At 45.9% G+C, this 21,564-nt stretch overlaps 1 protein-coding gene across 1 annotated transcript in view; it reads right to left on the bottom strand.

Moving 5' to 3' along the window:
• CELF6 (CUGBP Elav-like family member 6) overlaps window positions 1–13,519 on the bottom strand; it is a 31,407-nt gene extending 17,888 nt beyond the window's left edge. The window contains 3 exon segments of the mRNA XM_040643025.1: window positions 854–902; window positions 9,399–9,481; window positions 13,258–13,519. Coding sequence (XP_040498959.1) covers window positions 854–902; window positions 9,399–9,481; window positions 13,258–13,519 — 394 coding nt within the window.
• Between the last annotated feature and the right edge of the window lie 8,045 nt (window positions 13,520–21,564).

Raw genomic sequence — 21,564 nt, 5'->3', positions numbered from 1 at the left:
GCCTGTCAATTGGGTTCCATTCTCTCCCTGATCGTGGGCAGCTTCTTCCACCTAACAACACCATGACTGATCCTGGGTAAGGCAGGGAGAGAGTCTTATCCAAGGGAGAGAGTCAGCAGACACCAGGGCTATAGGCAGATATCCTGGAATGATATAAGACCCAAGGGTGACAGAGACAGCAAAGAACTGACACCAGAAGCTAGCATCACTTTTCCAGTATGGAAGCTGGCTGGAATGTCGCTGGTTGTCAAAAAGCACAGGCTTTCTGCCCCTCCTGTTCTGAAGGAGCATTGGTCTTTCTGCACCAGGAAACAGCGCTGCTAAAAAAAAAACAAACCTTTGAAGACTTGCCATTGTCCTCAGTACGAAGTCAAATTCTTTCATATGGCCTGCAAAGTCTGTCTTACCAGACTCATCTTTAACCATAAGTAACCAGGCAATTTCAGTGAAGAAATGAGTGACCCCAACCCAGAGTGGACTGAGTCCTCTCTGATCAGAAGAATATGAAAAAAGAGAATAATTCCAGCCTGGTTTTTCAAACATCTAGAAGCTCCACCTGAAAAAATGGGAATGAACTCTCTCCAGGGCAAGGTGATGAGAGCCCCCTTCCTTTAACTCCAGCATCTTCTTAGGCTCTTCCTGCCTTTTTTGAGTCTAGGGACCCTGGGACCCTATCCCTCCTCAGTCTGGGCTGGGAAGACTGAGCTGTTTCTGGTGCTGAGCAACTCTGGGACCCCCTTTCCCCAACCCAAGGAAGCTCTAGTAATAAACCGTGGGTAGGACTGACTCGAGGAGTAGGCCCACCATGCCCTACATGGGTGATACCCTGAGGGTTATCACATAGGGAAGTTACCTCCTCGGCCCTCACTGGCAGCCGGCTTCACTTGGATCGGACGATTCATCTGAAAGACATTGGACCAACACACTCAGTCAGCATGACTGCCTGGTCCTGGCACCCAACTTCTCCTCTCCCCTGGATGCCTCAGGATCTAAGCCCTGGCCCCTTTGAACTTTGTACTCCACCACTCTCACGATGGGATATAGATTTTCTCCAAGATTTTTCCTTAAACTGGGGAATTCAGAAGGTGCTGAAACGTGAAGGGTGGGGTGATAGGAAGCTTGGTGGCAAGCCAGGATGGACCGTGGTGGCTAAAGAGATTCTGCTTTGGGCTCTGGGCTGGGACCACCTGAGGCCTGTCCATCTGGCTCCTGGACCTCCTTAAAGGCTTAGGGTGATGATTTGGGTAGGAAGGTTGAATTGATACTGAAGATCTGTGTTTTGTTCTAAAACTGAGAATTTAATTCTATATGATTTACAATCTGGGAATCAGATTTAGTGCTGTCTACCCCAACTCTGCCTTTTCACGGTTCTATGACGTCGGGTAAGCCACCCTCTCTGAGAGTCAGCTTGTTAAATGCGGGAAAACCTTCCCCAGCTTCTGTGTTGCCACAGTTTTCTACACTCACCCCCTCAGTTCCCTCCCTGGGCCCCCCTTCCCTTGAGGATGCTGGCATTCTCCAGCGCACCGTCTTCGGCCCTCCTCATGCCGCTGTTCCCATTCTTCCTGGATAGTCTCGTCCACACCCACAGCCTCAGCTACCATCCCCACAGGGCTGATTCAGAGCTCTGCATCCCCAGCCCAGTCTCCCTCCTGGGCTTCAGACCCATGTACCCAGCTACTTGCTGGACATCGTGACTAGAAAGTCCCACTGGCATCTTCCACTCAACACACCCACACCAGAACTTATCTTTTTGCCCGGACCTGATCCTTCCAGTCATCCAAGCTAGAAACCTGGAAAGCAGCTTGACTCTTCCCCTCCCCCACCAACTGATTTCACCTTCTAATTCAGGGTTTCCCTGATCAGGGGTGGATAAGAATCACCTGGGAACCATACCAGACTCTCAAGCTGGGGATTGTATAATTTGCAAAAGCTCCTAGGTGACTTCAACATACACCCCCACACACTCCCATCCCCCAACCACCCTGAGAGAATTCATGATTGAATCCCCATCTCACCTTCCTCTCATGGGTGTTGTGGGGATCACATGAGATAATGGGGACGCAAAAGGTCTTTGTAAACTGCCAAGAGCTGGGTGCGTAGGATGTGAGGAATTATTGTTGGGGGCAGACAGCTGAGTGCCGGGAGGAAAGAACAGCGGCCTTCCCGTTCATGGAGGAAGGGGTACTGATGCCCATCTGGCCTGAGAAGGTGATGATCTGACCCCCTCCCTTCAGGAAATGCACTGTTTCTGCACCAATCAGGGCCACTCCATCCTCTACCAATGTGCTCGTTGCCGAGACAACAGGCAGCTTCCTGTTACCATAGCCACAAGTGCTACCCAGTAACCATGGTAACGCCCTGGCAGTCACAGTTGAGCAATTTCCTTTGGATCAAATTTGGGGGTGGGGGAGTGGGGAGGGCTTATTTAAAAAAAAAAAAGGAAAGGAAAGGAAAGAAAAACAGGCCAAGCCTGAACCAGCACAATCCCCCTCCCACCCAGGACTCAGGTACTTTTACGCTCTGACACACCCACCCGCTGGTGGTGGAGCCCCTGCAGTGTACCAGGTTGTGGGTGGGGGCCGAGACACCGACAGGACTCAGGCTGCAGTCTAGAGGGGATGACAGATCAATCCAAGCAGATCAGGGCGAGCTGGACAGGTCTGGATTGGCCGGGACCAGGGACCAGGAGGAACGGGAACCGTCCCTGGGCATGGCCACCTGTGATTGTGGAGGAGAGACCAAGAGACAGAGCCATGGAGAGCAGAGAAACAAGGACAGATGAAGAGACACAAGAAGACAGAAATGATGAGAGAAAGAGACAGACCCAGAAAGGGGCAAGGAAAGAGAGAAATGCTGGTGGATATGGGAGGGAAATGAAGGGATAAGGGGTCAGGAAGGGAACACAGGAAAGGCAGGGAGGACTATGGCAGCGGAGAAGGAGAGAGGGGTAGAAGCCTGGGGTGGGGTGCAGTGAGGGTGAGCAAGACCATCATTATTTTATTAGTTCTTAAATAGATCCTGAGAATTTCTCTCTGGAACCTAGAGTGACAAGCACATGTGACAGCAGTGGTTTCCATGGCAGCTGCCTCCCCGTCTGGGTTTCTGGAGAGATGGAGCTCATCAGTGCTCTGGGGGACGCCCCTTGCCCCCTCCTCCACTCCCCCACTCTTGAATGGAGAGTGGGCATTAGGTGGTATATACCTGTTCCATAGACCTGGCAGAGTCCAAGCCTCAGAGTCTGGGCACTCAGGCTTTCCATCACTCGGGCATGCTGCCAGCATTTCCTGAACCCTATGAAAAGCCCCAGTCTGGGCCCTTCATGGGAGACAGCAATAACCCTTGGGACCCTGTCCTTGATGACTTATAGAGGGAAGATAATGCCACCATTTCCTAAGAGCCCACTATGCACCAGGCCCTTTCTGGGACACTACACATACATTGTCTCTAAATTCCTTCCAACTGCTATGCAAGGTAATACCATTGTCCCCATAGTATAGATGGGAAAGCTGAGGCTGAGGGAGGTTAAATCACTTGTCCAAGATCACAGAATGAGTAAGTGGCTGAGCTGAGATTTGTCCCCAGGTCTGTCTGACGCTGAAGTCCATGTTTTTGCATTGTGCTGCTCATGTCCATTCTTAAGACGTGAACACAAGTAATGAGGCACTGAGTGACCTGGGCCTTAGGAGCGGTGCAAGGTAGAGTGCTGTAGGAGAAGCTGACTCCAGCTGGATACAGGGAAAGCTTCACAGAGGAGGCAAAGTTTGACCTGGGCCTTCCAGGACTGGGGCCATTGGGCCATGTGGAGATAATGGGAGAGATAGAGCTGGAGGCTGAGCACTCCAGATGGCTGGGGGGATGGAAAGGGAGCTGCAAGTCTGAAGGAGCAAGGATTCTGGTAGGCACCTGGCACGGATGTAGTCAGGGTAGAGCAAATTGCTTCTGAGTCATATAGATGTGGATTTAAATTGTGGCTCCATCACTGGCAACTTCTCTAAGTTCTTTGAGCCTCAGGGTCCACATTAGTAGAAGGGGGAATCATGATCCTACCTTGCAGTGTTATGTTATGTTATGTTATGTTATGTTATGTTATGTTATGTTATGTTATGTTATGTTGTTATGTTATGTTATGTTTTATGTTATGTTTGTTTGTTTTTAATGGAAGGGTGTGAAACTAAAAGGTAGCCAATGACCAGATTGGGGCAGACTGTGAAAATCACAACAAGGAATTTTGGCTTTGTTGTATTTCAAAGACAATAGGGATCCAGGGAAGGATATTAAGTGGGGAAAGATCCCCTGAGCTGTCACTATGCAGAAAAAAAGATTGGAAAGGGAAAGATTAGAGGTGGGAAGATCAATGATACAGGTGAAGGGTGAGGGTGACCTGGACCAGGACAGAAGAAAATGGACAGAGTCAAGGGATGTTTAGGATGAATTAACTGGATTAAAGTTCTGTTGGGTGTGGGAACTGAGGGAGAGAAGGAAATATTGGCTGACTTTTAGGTTTATGGCTCAGGTGTTGAGGAAGTTGGCAGTTTGGGAGTTTGGAAATGCAGGGGAAGTCCCAGGGGAGGAGCCCAAGAGGATGAGGACACGGTTGGGGAGAGTGGTTCTTCTTCGGTCCCCACTGGGAAGTGGTTAGGGAGGACACCTGGGATTTAGGTACGCTCTGTGTGACTGGAGGAGAAAGAGCTGTCTGCATGAGCTGCCTAAGCAATCTTACCGTGCCTGGTTCTCGCCACAGCCAGGGGAGGGATGTGGAAGTAGGGTGAGGTAATCCCAGTTCCCCTTTGAGGAAAAGAGGGCATTGCATCCTTGGCCAAGAATTTGTCATGGGACCTCAGGTGAGCTCCTGCCCTTGGCTGAGTACCTATTCCCTTGAGAGTTTCCCAGGTAGAATCCAGGCCCACGTCTGCTTCAGGGCCCAGCCCTGGCGGGGAAATCAAGGGAGAGAACGTCAGAAAGAGGAGAGAAGAACCTATTCCAAGCAGTGGAGTGGGGAAATTTGGAGGCAGCACAGACATATATGAGGCCCTGGTACTTTGGCCCCAGTGAGCAGAAGGGAAGGCAAGGCCCTACCCCTTCTCCCTGCTTGACTTGCTTAAAATTTGTGCTTTGGGCTCAGCTTTCCCCCCTTCAGACACGTCTGTCTTGATGCCAACTATTCCTTACACTGAGCACTTGTGCCCTCAACCTCTTACCCCACCATGGGAAGAATATTTATCAGGATTACTGGTGGGTCTAAGAGGTGTCATGGATTCAGGGAAGAGAGAGGCAGAGAAAAAGCAAACTTCACCATTTTCAGCTCTTTGTTCTACCTCACCCCCTCTTCTAATCCAATCCACTGTCAAGTCCCACTAGTTCTAGAATCTATATGGTTATCCTAAATAGCTCTCATGTCTATCCTCTCCTCCCCATTCCTGCCCTATCCCCAGCGCTAGGCCAGCATCATCATTCAGTTGCACCCAAGCAGCGGTGTCCTAAAAGATCATCTGCCTCCAGTCTTCCTTCCTCTCTACCCCAACCATCATACTATAGCTGGAGTAAGCTTTTAAAACCAGTCCCTCACTTTTCCCTGATTAAAATCCACCCGTGGTTCCCCATTGCAAGCCTCCCAATAAAGCCCAAGATCCTAAGACTGGTAGTCCAAACTTGTGAGTCCTGCCTCCCTTGCTGCCCCAAATACACAATATTCTCCATTCACATAGAGCCTTGGCTGTCTTCATTGGACACCTTTCCTGCCAGTTCTCACACTGTACCCAGAATTCCAGAAGTTGCCTTGTCTTTTAGCTTCCTAGACCTTCAAATGTGATAAAATATGGTCATAATTGGGCTCAGGTAGATTTTCCTCTGTGAAGAATCTCCTCCCTCTCCACTCCTGATGCTTCTTTTATGTGCCCAGGTGTAAACTGCGCTGAGATGCAGTGAGTTATTTCTGGGCTGGAAAAAGCTCCTTGAGGGCAAAGGTGCTGATTTACTCACTAGGCAGCTGCTAGCACATACAGTGCCTTTGTGTGAGTTACAAAGAGGCACTCCCCCAACTCTGTGGATGAATTAGAAAAAAATGTGCCTCTTCCTTTGGGCTGACACAGCCCTGTGATAATGTGCATGGCTTGGTCAATAGAGCATGGCTGAATTTTAGCCCCCACTTGCCTTTTCCACACAAGCTGTTTTGTGCAGGGCACAACCTGCAAAAGCAAATGCACTCAGTTGTCTGTCTCGTTCACAGTGTTTGGAGGGATGAATGCCCAAGGGAAAGGAGGTCATGAGCAGGGAGAGAGACAAATAGGGGGGCACCTTCTGGGCTAAGATTGGGCCCACCTTCTTTAGGTAGATTCTGGAGCCTAAAATGAGGCTGCAAGAAGTAGCTTCAGCTTTATGGAGAAGAAGCTACAGAAGATGGAACAGACCATTGAGGTTTAAAGGAAGTCCTGAGTAGGGAGCCAAGTTTTGATAGGTAACAGAAATTAGCAGGGGCATGTGGAGGGAAGCCAAAGGGAGGTCACAGTCCAGTAGATACTGTGCAATTTTCACTAGGGGTTCAGGTTTTCTCTTTGGGGAGACCCAACCTTTCCTGCTCCCAGAGTGACAGTCCTGCCTGTCTCTAGCAGGAGCCCAGATTAAAGTCTTTCCCTGCTTCTCCAGCAGATGGCAGCTGTGCCCAGGACCCAGTGCCTACAGAGAGCTGGCCACCCTCCTCCCTTCATGCTGGTGGGCCTGAGGCCAGGTGACTAAAGCTGCTGCTGCCCCTGGCAGGCCCAGAGGAAAGATTGATGGCACGGACATTGCTTGGGCTGGCCAACAGAGCCATCGATTTTCATTTAGGAGAATAATTAAATATTAATTTTCACTTTGTTAAGCTGGAGAGGGTGAATAAAGCCAATCCTGGCAGTACGGAGCCAGACCGTGTTGGAAGCCCACGGATGAAAGGGTGGGAGAGGGAAGATGTACCCAGCCATCATCCCTTCCAGAACCTTAGACCCCTGTGTGCCACCAGCTTGGCACAGGTAATAATGTAGTGGTTAAGTGAATGAGTTCTGGAGCCAGAGTACCTGGATCTTCCCAGATCTTCCTACTAGTAGCCCCATAACCTTGGGCAAGTCATTTGTTTCCATTTACTGAGTCTCCTCATCTGTAAAATGGGAAGGCCAATAATACCTTCTTCATAGAGAATTCAATGACTTTGAACATGCAACATGCTAGGAACACTGTCTGGAATCAACAAATGCTATTGTTCCTCTTTTCTCCTTCAGAAATTATTCCACTAGTCTAGAGCTTCACAGCTCTTATCTCAGGTGCCCTCAGCCTCATACTCCCTTTGTGGAGCCCTGTGGCTGGTTGAAGAGGATTTGCTGTTGTTGTTGTTTTTTAATTCCAAAGTTCATCTTAATTTTTTCAGAGCTCCCATTTGTTTTCAGGATAAAGTCCAAATCCCTCATCCTGACATCCAAAGCTTCCTCTTCCACCACTGCCCTCTGGTGGATCTTCTCCCTGGCCTGGCCCATGCTCACACAGGCCCTCCTCCACACTCCCAATCCCATTTCACACCCATCTTGTTCCTTCTGTCTCTGCACCTTTACCATACTGTTTCCCACATGGAATGTTACAGTTTGTCTCAGTGACTTTCAATTTTAGCAGCAGAAGTCATTTACTCCCATGGTTGGATGAGTAATAACTTCTACTACTACCCCTACGAACGCTGCTGTTACTATTACTACTACTACCACCACCAACTAACCTATACTGAGTGCTTATTGACTACCAAGAACTGTGCTAAGTACTTTACATGAGTTAGTTCACTTAATTATTATAACAGTTCTATGAATTCGGTTTTACATATAAGGATGCTTAGGCTTAGAAGTAAAGACTTGCCCAAGGTCACACACAGAGTTAGTGAGTGGTAGGGCCTGGATCCACACCCAGTTCTGTCTGACTCCAGAGCGTACACACAGAGACATGGTGAGGGTAATACGTTGTGTTACTTGACACTGAGTCTTCAAGAGTGAGGGTCAAGTTGCTTCAATTACTGGGATTGGTCCTGTGAGCTGATGGTCCACTAACAGCTTGATCAGCTATAAGCAAAGCTTATCCCATTGCTGGACAGCTCCAATTCAGAGAAGTGATTTCTTTATATTGAGCTGAAATTAGAGTGTCTGTTCTTTATACCCACTGATCCTGATCCTGCCCTCTAAAGCCACCAGTAGAAAACCAAATCCCTCTTCAGAATCTGAAGGTGGTTGCCACCAACCAAACAGTGGTATTTATTGAGATCTTACTCTGTGCCAGGTACAAGGCTCAGTTAATCCTCATGATAACCCAGTGAGCTAAGTGTTAGTATAACCCACTTCTTATAGATGAGGAAATTGAAGCTCGGGAGTCTAAATAATGTATCTGGAGACATAGAATTTAAATGACAAAGCTGGGATTCAAATCTAGGATATGAGGCTCAAAAAGTAGTATTTTTAATCATTATGTTGTGATGCCTCCCTATTAAAGCCCCCATTAAACCCTATCTTCTCCAGCCAAATATCTCCAATTTCTTCAAACTATCATCCCTGACATATTTTATGTCCCCATCCCATCCCAGTCTCTTTCTGATAGGCTAACGATCCTCTACAGTCTGAAGCTTAAAAATGGATATAGTCCCAGGCTTGGCCTGCCCAGGGCATTTGAATAGTGCTTTTGTTGTAGACACATCACTCCTTTGACAAGAGAAAATGAGGCTCTGTTGTACGATTGCTCTTGGTGAACCCACATTAGTTCCTAACAATCACCATTCTCTTCCTGCCACATGGTCTGTAGGTCCCACTTTGCTTTTTGTCCAGTGATTGGCCATTGGCTAAGGCCATACCAGATGCCATTGATATATAATGGCCTAACTGCACACATATAATCAGGTCCTCTTAGCTTTAACCAACTGTTTGGGGGAAAGGAGGGAAAGCAATCTTGGTGAGTCAAGGCACCCAAAAAAGCATTGCAGGAAGAGGACAGAGGGAAGTGCTATAAAGGACCCTAGAACTGGAAAAAACAGAATACCAGCCCAGCAGAGTCTTTACCCCATGTATCTGCATTTATTCTCACACCAGGGACAAATGACACATTAAGCCATGATTTTAGCCAAGGCTGACAAATTCTAGCATAGCCCACAACACTGACGCCTCTCTGAGAAGATAGGGTGGAATACTTGGCCCAAGTATTAAGCCCATTTCCTTGAGCCAGAAGACTAAATATAACAAAGAACCTATACCTGTTCAGGGCACAGGTAAGCCAACTCCTAGGAAGGTGACTCTGCTTCTAGTTCCTGGTCCCAACCCAGCCCCTACATGCTACTTTGGCATGCACATAGGGCATGTCCCCAGCCTGAGGTGATCCCCACCCCCCAGCCCTGGTGGACTTACCCCTGGCAGGGTCTTCTGCTCGTGCAGTGCACTCTGGGCCTTGAGAGCAGAGTCCCGGGCGCAGTAGGTGAGGAAGGCACAGCCTGGGGAGGAAGAGGCTGGCTCAGGGGATTTCCTGAAACCCCCAAATACTCTTCCTGGAAAGACCCCATTAAGTGACAAACTCAAGGCCACTCTCCTTTAACAAGGGCACTGCTCTGAGAAGCCTTCTCTGCCTCCCACCTTCTCTGAAGGGAGGGGCTTCATGTGTCTGAGTCCCAGACTCTGGCTCCCTCTCATTTGCTCCTGGCTTCTTGCCTAGGGAACATGTGTACCCACATCCAGCCACATGGTCATACAATCCCACATCTCCCCTCCCCACTCCAGCCATAAGTCCGGTTGGGGTTAAACCTCCCTAAGCGGCTTTGCCTTCAGCTTTAACCCCAGCCTCTCCCTTCCTTTTTGGATTCGTACTCATGAGTCTCCCAGAATCAGCCTCAATTCCTTTCCAACTCAGTTTCAGATGGGAGGAGGCAAAAAGGAGGAGGAAGGTTGGGAGCCAAACCCAGGACTCCACAACTTCTTCTTAATGCCTCCCTCCTCCAAATTTGAAGCTGAGGAATGGGTTAATTCGAGGCTTGCAAGATGGGGCTAATTTAAGGACTTTCTGTAGAGAGGAGCTTTCAGGGACCTCCAAGCTTATCCAAGAAGCTTGATCTGTCAGCTCTCCCAGTACTTCAAGATAGGGCCTGTTAAATGGTTAGTGTGCCCCAAATCTTACTTTTCTAAAATAGCCAGTAGTTATGGGACAGAGAAGGAGACTGGGTTGAGCCAAAGGATCAATCCTATTCCTCTTTAGGTTCAGCCTCAGAAACTGTAGTCTGCTAGGAAGCACTGAGGCAGGGATCTCCTCCTTTCCAACAGTCATTGAGCACTCACTCATTCAGAAAATATTTGTTGAATACTTACTTATTACGGTAGGGCATTATAACGGGCTTGGGGATGAAGTGGTAACAAGACAGACACATTCCCTACTCTCATGGGGATTATGTAAAGAATCATGAGGGGAATGTAATCTGAGTCTAAAGGGTTGAGGAATGCTTCAAAGAACACATTGAATCCTCAATAACAAATAGAGCTTAACCAGGTGACAAGAAGGGTGTTGATTATTTCAGGCTGAGGAAATAGCGTGTCTGAAGACTGAGGCAAGAATTTGGTGTCTTGGGGAAATGGATGGAAGACTAGTATGGTTGGAGATTGGTGAAAGGAGGCAGAGTGGACAGTGAGGTGGCAGGGATCAGGTCATCTATAACCTCGTATGCCTCAGTCTGGATTTTGAACTTTTCCCTAAGAGCAACGAAGAGCCACTAAAGGATTTTAAAAGGGGATCTGACATGATAAGATCTATGATTTCAAAAAGAGCCTTCTGAGTATAGGAAGGAGAAAGACTGAATGAAGAGAAAGTGGATGTAAGAAGCCATTAAGAGCTTCGTGAAGTTTTCCACTTACACCTCAGCAGACCAGGAAGGCAAATGGGAACATTTTCTCTGATGCCTTCTATGTGGCTGCCCCCTTAAGTTGGTGGCTATCTACTGTTCATTAAATTAAAGGGACCTTAGATCTAAGAACACCTGAGACAAACTGTTATTGTATCAATAGGGAAACTGAACCCAGAGAGTGTGTCAGTGGCAGAATAGGGTTTGGAATCTCCTAACTCCTACGCTGACGTTGTTTTCAAAGCACTGTGGCTGCCTCCCTCAGTACCCAGTCATCAAAAGGAAAATGAGTCACTCTGGCTTTTGGATATCGCTGTTGCTGGGGAGAAAGTGGGGAAGATGTTGACTTGGAGACCCTCCCCAATCATCTTGCAAGGCAACCCTGCCTTGGAGAACTTCGGGTTGGTTTGGCGATAAATCACCAAACACCTTATTTTGCTTACATCTCTGCTCCATCTTCAGCCACTCAGCCATATCAGCTGACGTCAGAACTGGGCAGGGCTGGGGCCCTGTCTGAAAGGCTCAGGGGGCCAACTGCTGCCCAAAGGAGCCCCATGTGGACTACCTGGGATAGGAGGTAGAAGAAGGAGGGATGGATAAACAAAGAAGCATGGCTTGAGGGAGAGACACATGAAAATAAAAAGCAGGAAGAATTAGAACTAAATGGAGAGGAAGAAAAAGGATGAGGGAATAATTCAGAGACTCTGATGGTATTTGAATGAGAAGAGTGAGAATTAAAGGTATCTTATGCACTTCCCTTATTGTACAGATGACCCAGAAAGATTAGCTTGTGCTTACATACTGAAATAAATGTTTAGAAAATAAGAAAGCGAGTTGCTATGGATGGATGGACAGCCAGGCAGTTGGACTGCATTAGAAGGAATCTGGATGGTATAGTCTTATTCTTTCATGCCCCTTTTTAAGTAGCCCCACCCCAAAGTGTCAAAGACACATTGCTACCTTGCTGGTCCCAGATCGTCTCTGGGCATTTTTGTGAAGCCCATGTGTAAGTGTGCCTAGGAACTTTCCAAGGCCTCCCAGTTGAAAAGAGGTGGCAGCCTGATTCCAGCTCTCAGCCCTTAGGAAAGTATCGTTAGCTGTTACCCAGGGCCCACCACTTTTCTCCCAGGAAAATCTTGGAGGATAGCTGGTGACCCTTCCCCCTCAAATCCTGAAACTGAAGCATCATGAAGGTGGGGAGAGGTAGAGGTATTTCTCCTCAAATAATTTCCTTCCCCTGCCCATGTATGACATGTGACTCTGGCTCTCTTACTCCAGCCCAGCCTGGACAGACTTTTCTGCATGTAAACAAGCCTCCTCCCTCTCTCTACAGGAAGAAAGGGGTGTGGCTGGACAGGACTGTGGTGCCTGTCTCTCTAGCAAGGGCAGGGAGAAAATCCCTTCTGCCTCTTCAACCTGACCCACCCTGAGGCTCTGGTCCACAGGTTCTGCTCTAGGACCAGCCTGTGAAGGAGGGAAAGCGGGAGGCCATAAAGAGGACTGGGGAGGGGTAAAGATGCACCAGAGTGGGGGAGATTAGAGGATAAAAGAAGTGTGGGTTCAGCTGACAGGAAACCTGAAATGAGGGGGCACTAGGTGGCAGATTTTCCCAGCTGAGGTCAGGGTTCTGGACTCAACTCAGAAGAGGCAGAGTGTTGGCATTCTGGCAGGGGGTTGGAGAGATTGGGTTATTGTCAAACATAAGGGTAGAATTTGGAGCCGAGAGCCTCCTTGAGGGGAATTGGATTTTGTGAGTTAGCCAGGCCTGGATTCTGAAGAAGGGAGGACTTTGGGGTGGTTGTTTTTTGGGGGGTGGGGGGTGGCAGGTTAACAGTTAGCATCAAAGGAAGGCTCTGTGGGGGTTGGCTGAGCTTGGAGGCCAGAATGAGGGGTACAAGTCCAAGACGTGTGTACGGGTGGTTAGGCCTGAGTGGGGTGGCACTGGATTGGGGGAGGAGGTCAGAAATGATTGGGTCCAGGGTTTGGGAGATTGAGGGTATTAGAGACCCCAAAGGTCAAATAAGTTTCCGAATTCCAGGATTTGGGATGTCTGATGAGACGGATGGAGGGAGGTCCAACTGAAATGTCGGGACTGTTGGGATGTGAGAGGTGAAGGGTAGGGAGTTAGAGGTTAGAGTGGAGAACACGTCAGGGGATCAGAGTGATGATCAGTGGGAGGATGTCAGAAAGAAAATTCTGGGTTGGGGGTTCTGTGATCTGGGGAGGAGACCGGACTGAAGTGGGACTGGTATTGGACTGGTGTTGGACTGACTCTAGGTAGAGCTAAGGTTGGGACTGCGGTTGAGGCTGGGGTTTGGGCCGGGCCCGCTCTAATCGGATTGGGGCAGGGCTGGGCTGGGCTGGGCTGGGCTGACCCCGCGCACCTTTGTGGAGGCCGGTGAGCCGGTCCTTCAGCACCGTCAGCTCGTAGATGCGGCCGAATTCCTCGAACAGCGGCTTGAGGTCCTGCTCGTCCAAGCCCCGCGGGATCTGCCCCACGAAGAGCTTGATGGCGTCGTGGTCCTTCATGGGCACGGCAGGACCGGGGTTTAGCCCGCTCATGCCGACGCCGCTGTCCGCGGTGCTGAAACCCAGGCGCGGGCCGGGGCCGGCGGGCGGCGCAGACCCTCCGGGCGCCGCGGCCATATCCCCGCCCGGTCCGCCCTCCCGCCGGTCCCACCAGTCCCGCCTGTCCCGCCGTCCCCTCCCTGGACCGGTGGCTAGGGCCAGGGGGGAGGGGGCGGGGTCCGGGCGGCGGGGGCGGGGGGCTGCACAGGGGGCGGGGTCCGGGTAGAGGGGCGTAGAGGGGGTGGGGCGGGCTGGAAAGGGGCGGGGCCGGGGGCGGGGCAGGACCGGGCCGAGGCGGCGGGACGCTGGGGTCTGGGTTGAGGTCCCCGCGCGGCGCTATCCGGGCTCCCGCCCGAGCTCTCCCGGAGCCGAGCCCCGAGCCCCAGCCCCCGTGCTTGGTGACGTCAGGCAGCCGGCCGCCGAGTCTACGCAAATGATTTGCATAATGAGGAAGCAGCGACCAATCAGAGCTGGAGTTGACCGGGCTCGGCTGGGGGCGGGAGGGGCGGCTGGGCTCACGCGCTCCTGTTCGCCATGGCAACTGGACCCTCGGACGCCCTGTGTGTGTCGAGTGTGTGCGGGCGTGGCTGTGGATCGCGCGTGTGCGCTTTGGACCGCGTGAGGGGAAGTAGCTTCGTCATGCGTGGTGATGTCTGCTGGAGTTGGAGCTAGCCCCCTCCTCACACACAGGCACACACGCAGCCACACACACCTCCAATCACTGGAGCGTTTCCTGCGGGGGTGGATGGGGATTCCTTTTCTTCATTCCCACTACCAAAGCCAGCTCCTCGGAGCCGATCCCACCCCGCCCCATCACACGTCTCTCTTTGGTGTCTTCACTTCCTTAGCCATGAGCCTTAAACACGTTCGTCTGCCCTGCATCCCCCCAAATACAAGTAAAAATAAATTCTTACTGAGAGAAAAAAAGAATAAAACAAAACTCCAAAGCATTCCTTGGACACGGATTCCTCCTCAGGAGAGTGAGGGAACTTATATTAGCCGTATTTGCTCAGTTGCCTCGTTCATCCCAATTCCGTGAGCTCAGAAGTGTTATCTTCCTTTTCCGGAAAAGGGAGCGGCGGGTCTGAGAGTTAAGAAGGTTAGGACAGGCCCGCCCCTAACATCCGCTGGGCCCAGGGTAAGGGAAGAAAGGAAAATAGACATACTGTGATTTAAATATTTAAAAGAAACAAATCAAGTTACAATTTGTTAAATATGTTCGCCTCTTAATTTCACAAATACAAGGCTATAATAAAAATAAAAAGTATGTGTAGAGCTGTTTTTTATATGGCTGAAAGTTGGCAAAATATCAGAGCTGATGGAATCTTATTACTCTTGTTTATGTCTGAATGTTCTCTTGATAGACTAGTGATGTTTGAAAAGAGAATCCAATAGGGATAAATGACTTATAAATTCTATGATTATTTCATAGAACTTTTTTCCTGCTTTCTTTCAATAAAATTGCTAACCTCTGTTGATTGACCACTCCAAGAAACTGTTAAGGAGCTGCAGTAGCAACAGGAATTAACAAAATTTCTTAGAGAAACATTCAAATTCAGAAATAAATTGTGATTTTTTATTTTTTTAACTTTTAATAAAAGCTACCCCTTTTAATTACCTAATTATGAAGTGTGCTACCAGAACATTTTGCTTTCATTCAGGTCGATGTATTTTTTAACTTCCTTGAAACTTGCTCTTTGACCCATGGATTATTTATAACTGTATTGTTTAGTTTACAAGTGTTTGGAGACTTTCCTGTTATCTTTCTGTAATTGATTTCTGGTTTGAGTTCAGTTTGGTCAGAAATGACCTGTCTGATTTCAATTCTTTTACATTTGTTGAGGTTTTGTGACCCTCAGAACATGATCAGACTTGGTAGATGATTTGTTGGTGCTTGAAAAGAATGTATACTCTGCTGTAGTTGGATGGAGTGTTCTATAAATGATCATTAGAACCTGTTGCTTGATGACATTGTTGAGTTCTACATCCTTGCTGACTTTATGGGCAGCTGTTTTATCAACTGTTACTTGTGAATTTAACTATTTCTCCTTTCAGTTCTATTAGTTTTTGCTTCACATGTTTTGTAGTTCTGTTGATTGGTTCATACAAATTTGGAATTTCTATGTCTTCTTGGTGAATTAACTCTTTGATCATTATGTAATGTCATTCTCTGTTCTAGATACATTTCTTGCTCTGAGATCTAATTTATCTGATATTAATATAGTCACTCCTGATTTATTCTGGTTAATGTTTGCATATCTTTTTCCATCCTTTTATTTTGAACCTACCTATACTGTTATATTTGAAGAGAATTTCTTGTAGACAGCATATAATTGGGTCATTTAAGAAATCCAAGCTGCCAATCTTCATCTTTAATTGCTGTATTTAGACCATTTACGTTTAATGTAATTATCCAAATGTTAGGGCTTAAATCTGCCATTTAGTTTTTTTTCGGTTTTGTTTTCCTTTTTAAAGATTTAATTTATTTATTTGAAATAGAGCAAGAGTGAGCAAGAGAGAGAGAGAGCACGAGTAGGGGGAGGGGAAGGGAGAGAGGGAGAAGTAAGATCTCCACTGAGCAGACAGCCCGATGTGGGGCTCGATTGCAGCACCCTGGGATCATGGCCTGAGCCAAAGGCAGACACTTAAAAGACTGAGTCACCCAGGGGCCCCAGTTTTTTTTTTTTTTGTTTCATTTCTTTTGTCTTTTGCCTTCCTAAGGGTTGGTTACTTGTTCCTTATTCTAGGTATAACATACACAAATATCACAGTTTACTGGTGTTAAAATTTCACCAGTTCAAGTGAAGTACAGAAAACTTATCTACTTTTAAGTCCTTTTATAGTCCCTCATTTATAATATGCGTGTCTTAAATATGCTCTCTCCATATTTGAGAACCACATAAGACAATGTTATTCAAGAACAATTTGGAAAACTCAAAAGGAGCAGTAAAGCTTCTTGTATACACCTATACTTTTGTTCTTTTCATTTTTCTTTCCTCCTTCTAGATAATCCAAGATTCCTTCCTTTATCTTTTCCTTTACATATAAAAAACTTCTTCAGCCATTCTTTCAAGGTAGTTGTACTGGTGACGAATTCTCTAAGTTTCCCTTCATCTGAAAATGTTTTGATTTCTTCTTCTTTCCTGAAGGAAAATTTTGCAGATATAAAGTTCTAGTTTGACAGTTCTTTTCTTTCAGCACTTAAAAAAATGTTGTACAACTTTTTAGAAAATGGCATCCATAGTTTCTGATGAAAAATCTTTTATCATTCAAATTGTTTCCCACCACCACCACCATTAGTAAGGTGTCATTTTTTTTTCTGCTTTCACAATTGTTATCCTTGTCTTTAGTTTTCAGAAGTTTGACCATGATGTGGTTTTTTTTTGTTTTTGTTTTTTTGGTTTTTTTTTTTTTTTGGAAAGAGGAAGAGAGAGAGGGTGGGGGGCAGAGGGAGAGAGAGAATCTCAAGCAGGCTCCATGCCCAGTGCAGAGCCCAGTGCAGGGTTTGATCTCACAACCCAGAGATCATAACCTGAGCTGAAACCAAGAGTTGGACACAACTGACTGAGCCACCCAGGCACCCTTGACTATGATGTGTCTTGATGTGGATTTCTTTGGCTTTATTCTGTTTTGGCTCTGCTTCTTTAATCTATAGATTTTTGCCTTTTGCTAATTTTTTATCATTTTTAGCTATTATTTCTTTGTGTACTTTCACAGCCCATTCCTCTATCCCCTTTTTCTCCAGGTTTATGATGACAGGTATGTTAGATCTTTTGTTACAATCCCATAGGTTCTTGAGGCTCTGTCAAATTTTTTAAGTCTATTTTCCGTCTGTTGTTCAGATTGGGTAAGTTCTATTCTGTCTTCAAGTTCACTGATTCTTTCCTCTGTTACCTACATTCTGATCTTGAGGCATCTGGTGAGTTATTCATTTTGGTTGTGGTATGTTTTTCAGTTCTCAATTTTCCCTGTGGTTCTTATTAATATCTTCCCTTTCTTTGCTGAGACTTTCTATTTTTTAAAAAATTTGTTTCAAGTGTGTTTGTAACTGCTTCTTGAAGCATTTTATGATGGCTGTTTTAAATCTTTGGCAGTTAATTACAATATCTATTTCATCTTAGTGTTGATTCCTATTATGAGACTCTGGGTATTTTTTAATGAAACTCTGAATATTTATTATTTCTTTTTTAGCAGGTCTCCTTTGACCCTACGCTAGTCGAGAAACACAGCCTTGTTGCTGACAGGTTGCGGTTTAAGTTCAGATTTCCTACTAGATCTCTGCTCAAACCACCCTGAATGAGAGGGAAAGGGGTCTTTTTTTTTCTTTTAAAGATTTTATTTTTTTATGTGACAGAGAGAGATAGCGAGAGAGGGAATACAAGCAAGGGGAGTGTGAGAGGGAGAAGCAGGCTTCCCGCCGAGCAGGGAGCCTGATGCGGGGCTTGATCCCAGGACCTTGGGATCATGACCTGAGCTGAAGGCAGATGTTTAATGGCTGAGCCCCCCAGGTGCCCCGGGAAAGGGGTCTTATTACTACTGGTTGGAGGTAGAAACTTCCAACTAGGCCTCCTTGCACCATTCCAGCAAGGAGGGAGATGAGTCCCAGGTGGCCTTCACTGAACCCAGAGAAGAGGAGCTCGTTATGTTGGGTGGGGATGAAAGTCCTACCTCCCCATTTGACCTCCTCTGATACCACCTTGGTGGTGGGATGAGAAAGGGTACCTTCTTACAGCGATAGGCTAGACTAATTGAATCAGAATTGATGGGGTGGTACATAAGCATAGTGTTTCACAGCTGTCCTGTTGATTTCAGTGTCCTTGCAAACAAGTTTTTTTTTTAAGATTTTATTTATTTATTTGACAGAGAGAGACAGCCAGCGAGAGAGGGAACACAAGCAGGGGGAGTGGGAGAGGAAGAAGCAGGCTCCTAGCAGAGGAGCCTGATGTGGGGCTCGATGCCAGAATGCTGGGATCATGCCCTGAGCCGAAGGCAGACGCTTAACAACTGAGCCACCCAGGTGCCCCTGCAAACAAGTTTAAAAACTACTGCTTTAGAATTTCCTTTAGTGAGGAGTCTGTTGGTGGTAAACTTTGTTATGCTTATCTGGAATTTTTGTATTTGGGTCCACTTCTTGAATGATAGCTTAGTGCATATGTACAGTTATTTTCTCTCAACATTTTGAAGATATGATTTCACCAACCTTTGGTTTCCATTTTTGCTTATGAGAAGTCAACTAGCAGTCAACTTGTCATTTCTCTGCAGGTAATTGGGTTTTCTTTACAGCTGCTCTTAAGATCCTTTCTCTTTTTTTCCCCTATAATCTTCATTTTTGACATGTGTTTAGGTGTATAATTCTTTTTCTTTAAGTTGCTTGAAATTTCTTGTGCTTCCTAAATCAGCATATTTATATATTTTTTCAATTCTAGAGAATCCTCAGCCATTGTTTTCTTAATTAGTGTCTTTCTCCCATGTGGTATGATGTGCTGTCCAGGCCTCCTTCCCTCCCTTTTGGTGAAGAATCTGTTGTTATAGTTGCTGGGAGTGCTGTGGGCAGGCAGCCTTCAGCTGTCAGCACCTTTGGAGTTGGTCTCAAGGTCATGTCCCTTCCAGGGTAGCCTACATCCAGTGATTGGTCAACACAGGATTATAAAAGCCTACATATCTTAGCCCAAATCAGAACAATTTTGAAGGCCAACAGAGCTCCTGTGGGGTCATCTCTAGCTGTTGTTGGCCCTGAATCACAGCTCATTTTCTCCTTCTATCTATTCCTACTTCCTCTCACTCTCCCCTTTATGGAAATTGACTCCAATGGCACTCCTTAATAAACATCCTGAATGCTAAACTTGGTCTAAGAGGCAATGTCCCAGGGAACCAAACCTGCAGTATCCCATTCCTTCTAGTCACTCCCTCAGAAAATCTGATTAGATATGTCAGATGGTCCCAAAGTCTTCATCTCTTTCACAATTTTCATCACCTTGACTTTCTTTGATGCATTTTGGGTAATTTCCTAAGCACTATTACTTTAGATTAACTCACTAATTTTCTTTTCAGCTATTTTTATTATGAATTCTTATTTTAAGATATTTCTTTACAAAATTTTCTAGCATATTGACTTGGAAAAATTTAATAAAATGTGTTTTAGAAAAAAAACCCATAAAACTGATTTTTAAAAGGCTTAGTGTTTTGGTTTGGTGTATCTCTTCCATTCAAATATCTGGTACCACACAAATATCTTCATACTTCTTCATGAGTCAATTTTGGTTAGTAATAATTCCTTTAAAAACTTGTGTTGCAGTGTTAAATGTATTTGCACGATATTTAATCTGATTTTTCTCAATTTTTCATCTCTTCTATTCCTGCAGCTATATCTTGTTTTTCATTCTTAAAGATTTTTTCCTCTCTCTTTTTCTCCCCCCCCCCCCTTTTTTAAAGTAGGCTCCACACCCAGCATGGAGCCTAACAGGGGGCTTGAACTCCTGACCCTGATATCAAGACCTGAGCTGAGATCAAGAGTGGAATGCTTAGCTGACTGAGCCACCCAGGTGTCTCCCTCTCTCTCTCTCTCTCTCTCTCTCTCTCTCTCTCTCTCTCTCTCTCTCTCTCTTTTTGATCATGGTTGACTAATGCTTGCATTTTCCAAACAATAATCTTTTTGTATTATTGACTAATTCTGTTGTAATTTTTCATTTCGTTAATTTCTATGTTCATCTTTATTGAATTTTTTACTACTTACTGCTTGGCACAAGGTAGGGGTTGGTTCCCTAAAGCAACTAGTTGCAACTACTCTGATTTTACTGGTATACCGGTATTATGATGATTTTACCTATATAGACACACTTCAGAAATCCTGCAGGTTCAGTTCTAGACCACTGAAATTAAGTGAATATCACAATAAAGTGAGCCAAATAATTTTTTTTTTGTTTCCCAGTTCATATGAAAGTTATATTTAAGACTATACCATAATCTCTTGGGCGCCTGGGTGGCTTAGTTGGTTAAGTGTCTGCCTTCAGCTCAGGTCATGATCCCAGGGTCCTGCTTCTCCCTCTCCCTCTGCCTGCCACCCCCCCCCCTGCTTGTACTCTCTATCGCTCTCTCTCTGGTCAGATAGATAGATAGATAGATAGATAAATAAATACATAAATAAATCTTTTTTTAAAAGACTGTACTGTAATCTCTTAAGTGTGCAATAGTATTATGTCTTTAAAAATGCATAATTAAAAATACTGTATTGCTAAAAAATGATAACCACTATCTGAGCTTTCAGCAAGTCATAATCACTGATCACAGATCACCATAACAAATTTAATAATAATGAAAAGTTTTAAATATTATGAGAGTTACCAAAATGTGACACAGACATGAAGTGAGCAAATGCTGTTGGGAAAATGGTGCCAATAGACTTCCTCAATGCAGGGTTGCCACAAACCTTCAATTTGTAAAAAACAAAACAAAACAAAACAAAAACCCCAATATCTGTGAAGCACATGAAGTGAAACACAGTAAAATGAGGTACGCCTGTATATATACTCTGTAAGATACCCTGAAACCATTCCCACTTATTGCAATAATTTTTTCTGGGTTGAGACTTCATCGTTAATCCTAACCCATTTCATTTCTGTCTTAGAGAAATTACTCATAATTTTAATCCATTACTTTACCCCCTCTAATTATGGAATATATGTAATAATATTTATATGACTTGGGACAGCAGAGGGAAGCTGAAACTTGTATTTAGCTTGCCAACCTGATAAAACATTGATTCTCTGTTTCTGGGATGTTCAGTTATAATTTGCACATCCCCTACAACCTACATCCTTTACATGGACTATCATCATGAGAGAGGGGGTCACACTCCCCAACAGCTTCCCTAACAGCTTTATGGCTTTCCATTTTACCATATATGCACATATATAGTTTTCTACCAGTTCCTGTGTTACATGGTCTGAGACTAAGTTATGCTGAGTTTTAAGATTATAGAGATTATGTCTGCATTAACAGCGTACCCTTACAGCATAAAATTATCCTCACAATCAAGTCTCAAGCTATTTCCATTTATTCTGATTTGTTTCACCATCGTACTCTCTTTTACTTTGAACTTGGTAGACATATCTTTGCCCAACATT

This window comes from Ursus maritimus, unplaced genomic scaffold (assembly GCF_017311325.1).
Source record: "Ursus maritimus isolate PB19 unplaced genomic scaffold, ASM1731132v1 scaffold_27, whole genome shotgun sequence".
Taxonomy (NCBI): Eukaryota; Metazoa; Chordata; class Mammalia; order Carnivora; family Ursidae; genus Ursus; species Ursus maritimus.
The sequence above is the reverse complement of the archived record's forward strand: the minus strand, read 5'-3'. Positions and strand labels throughout refer to the sequence as shown.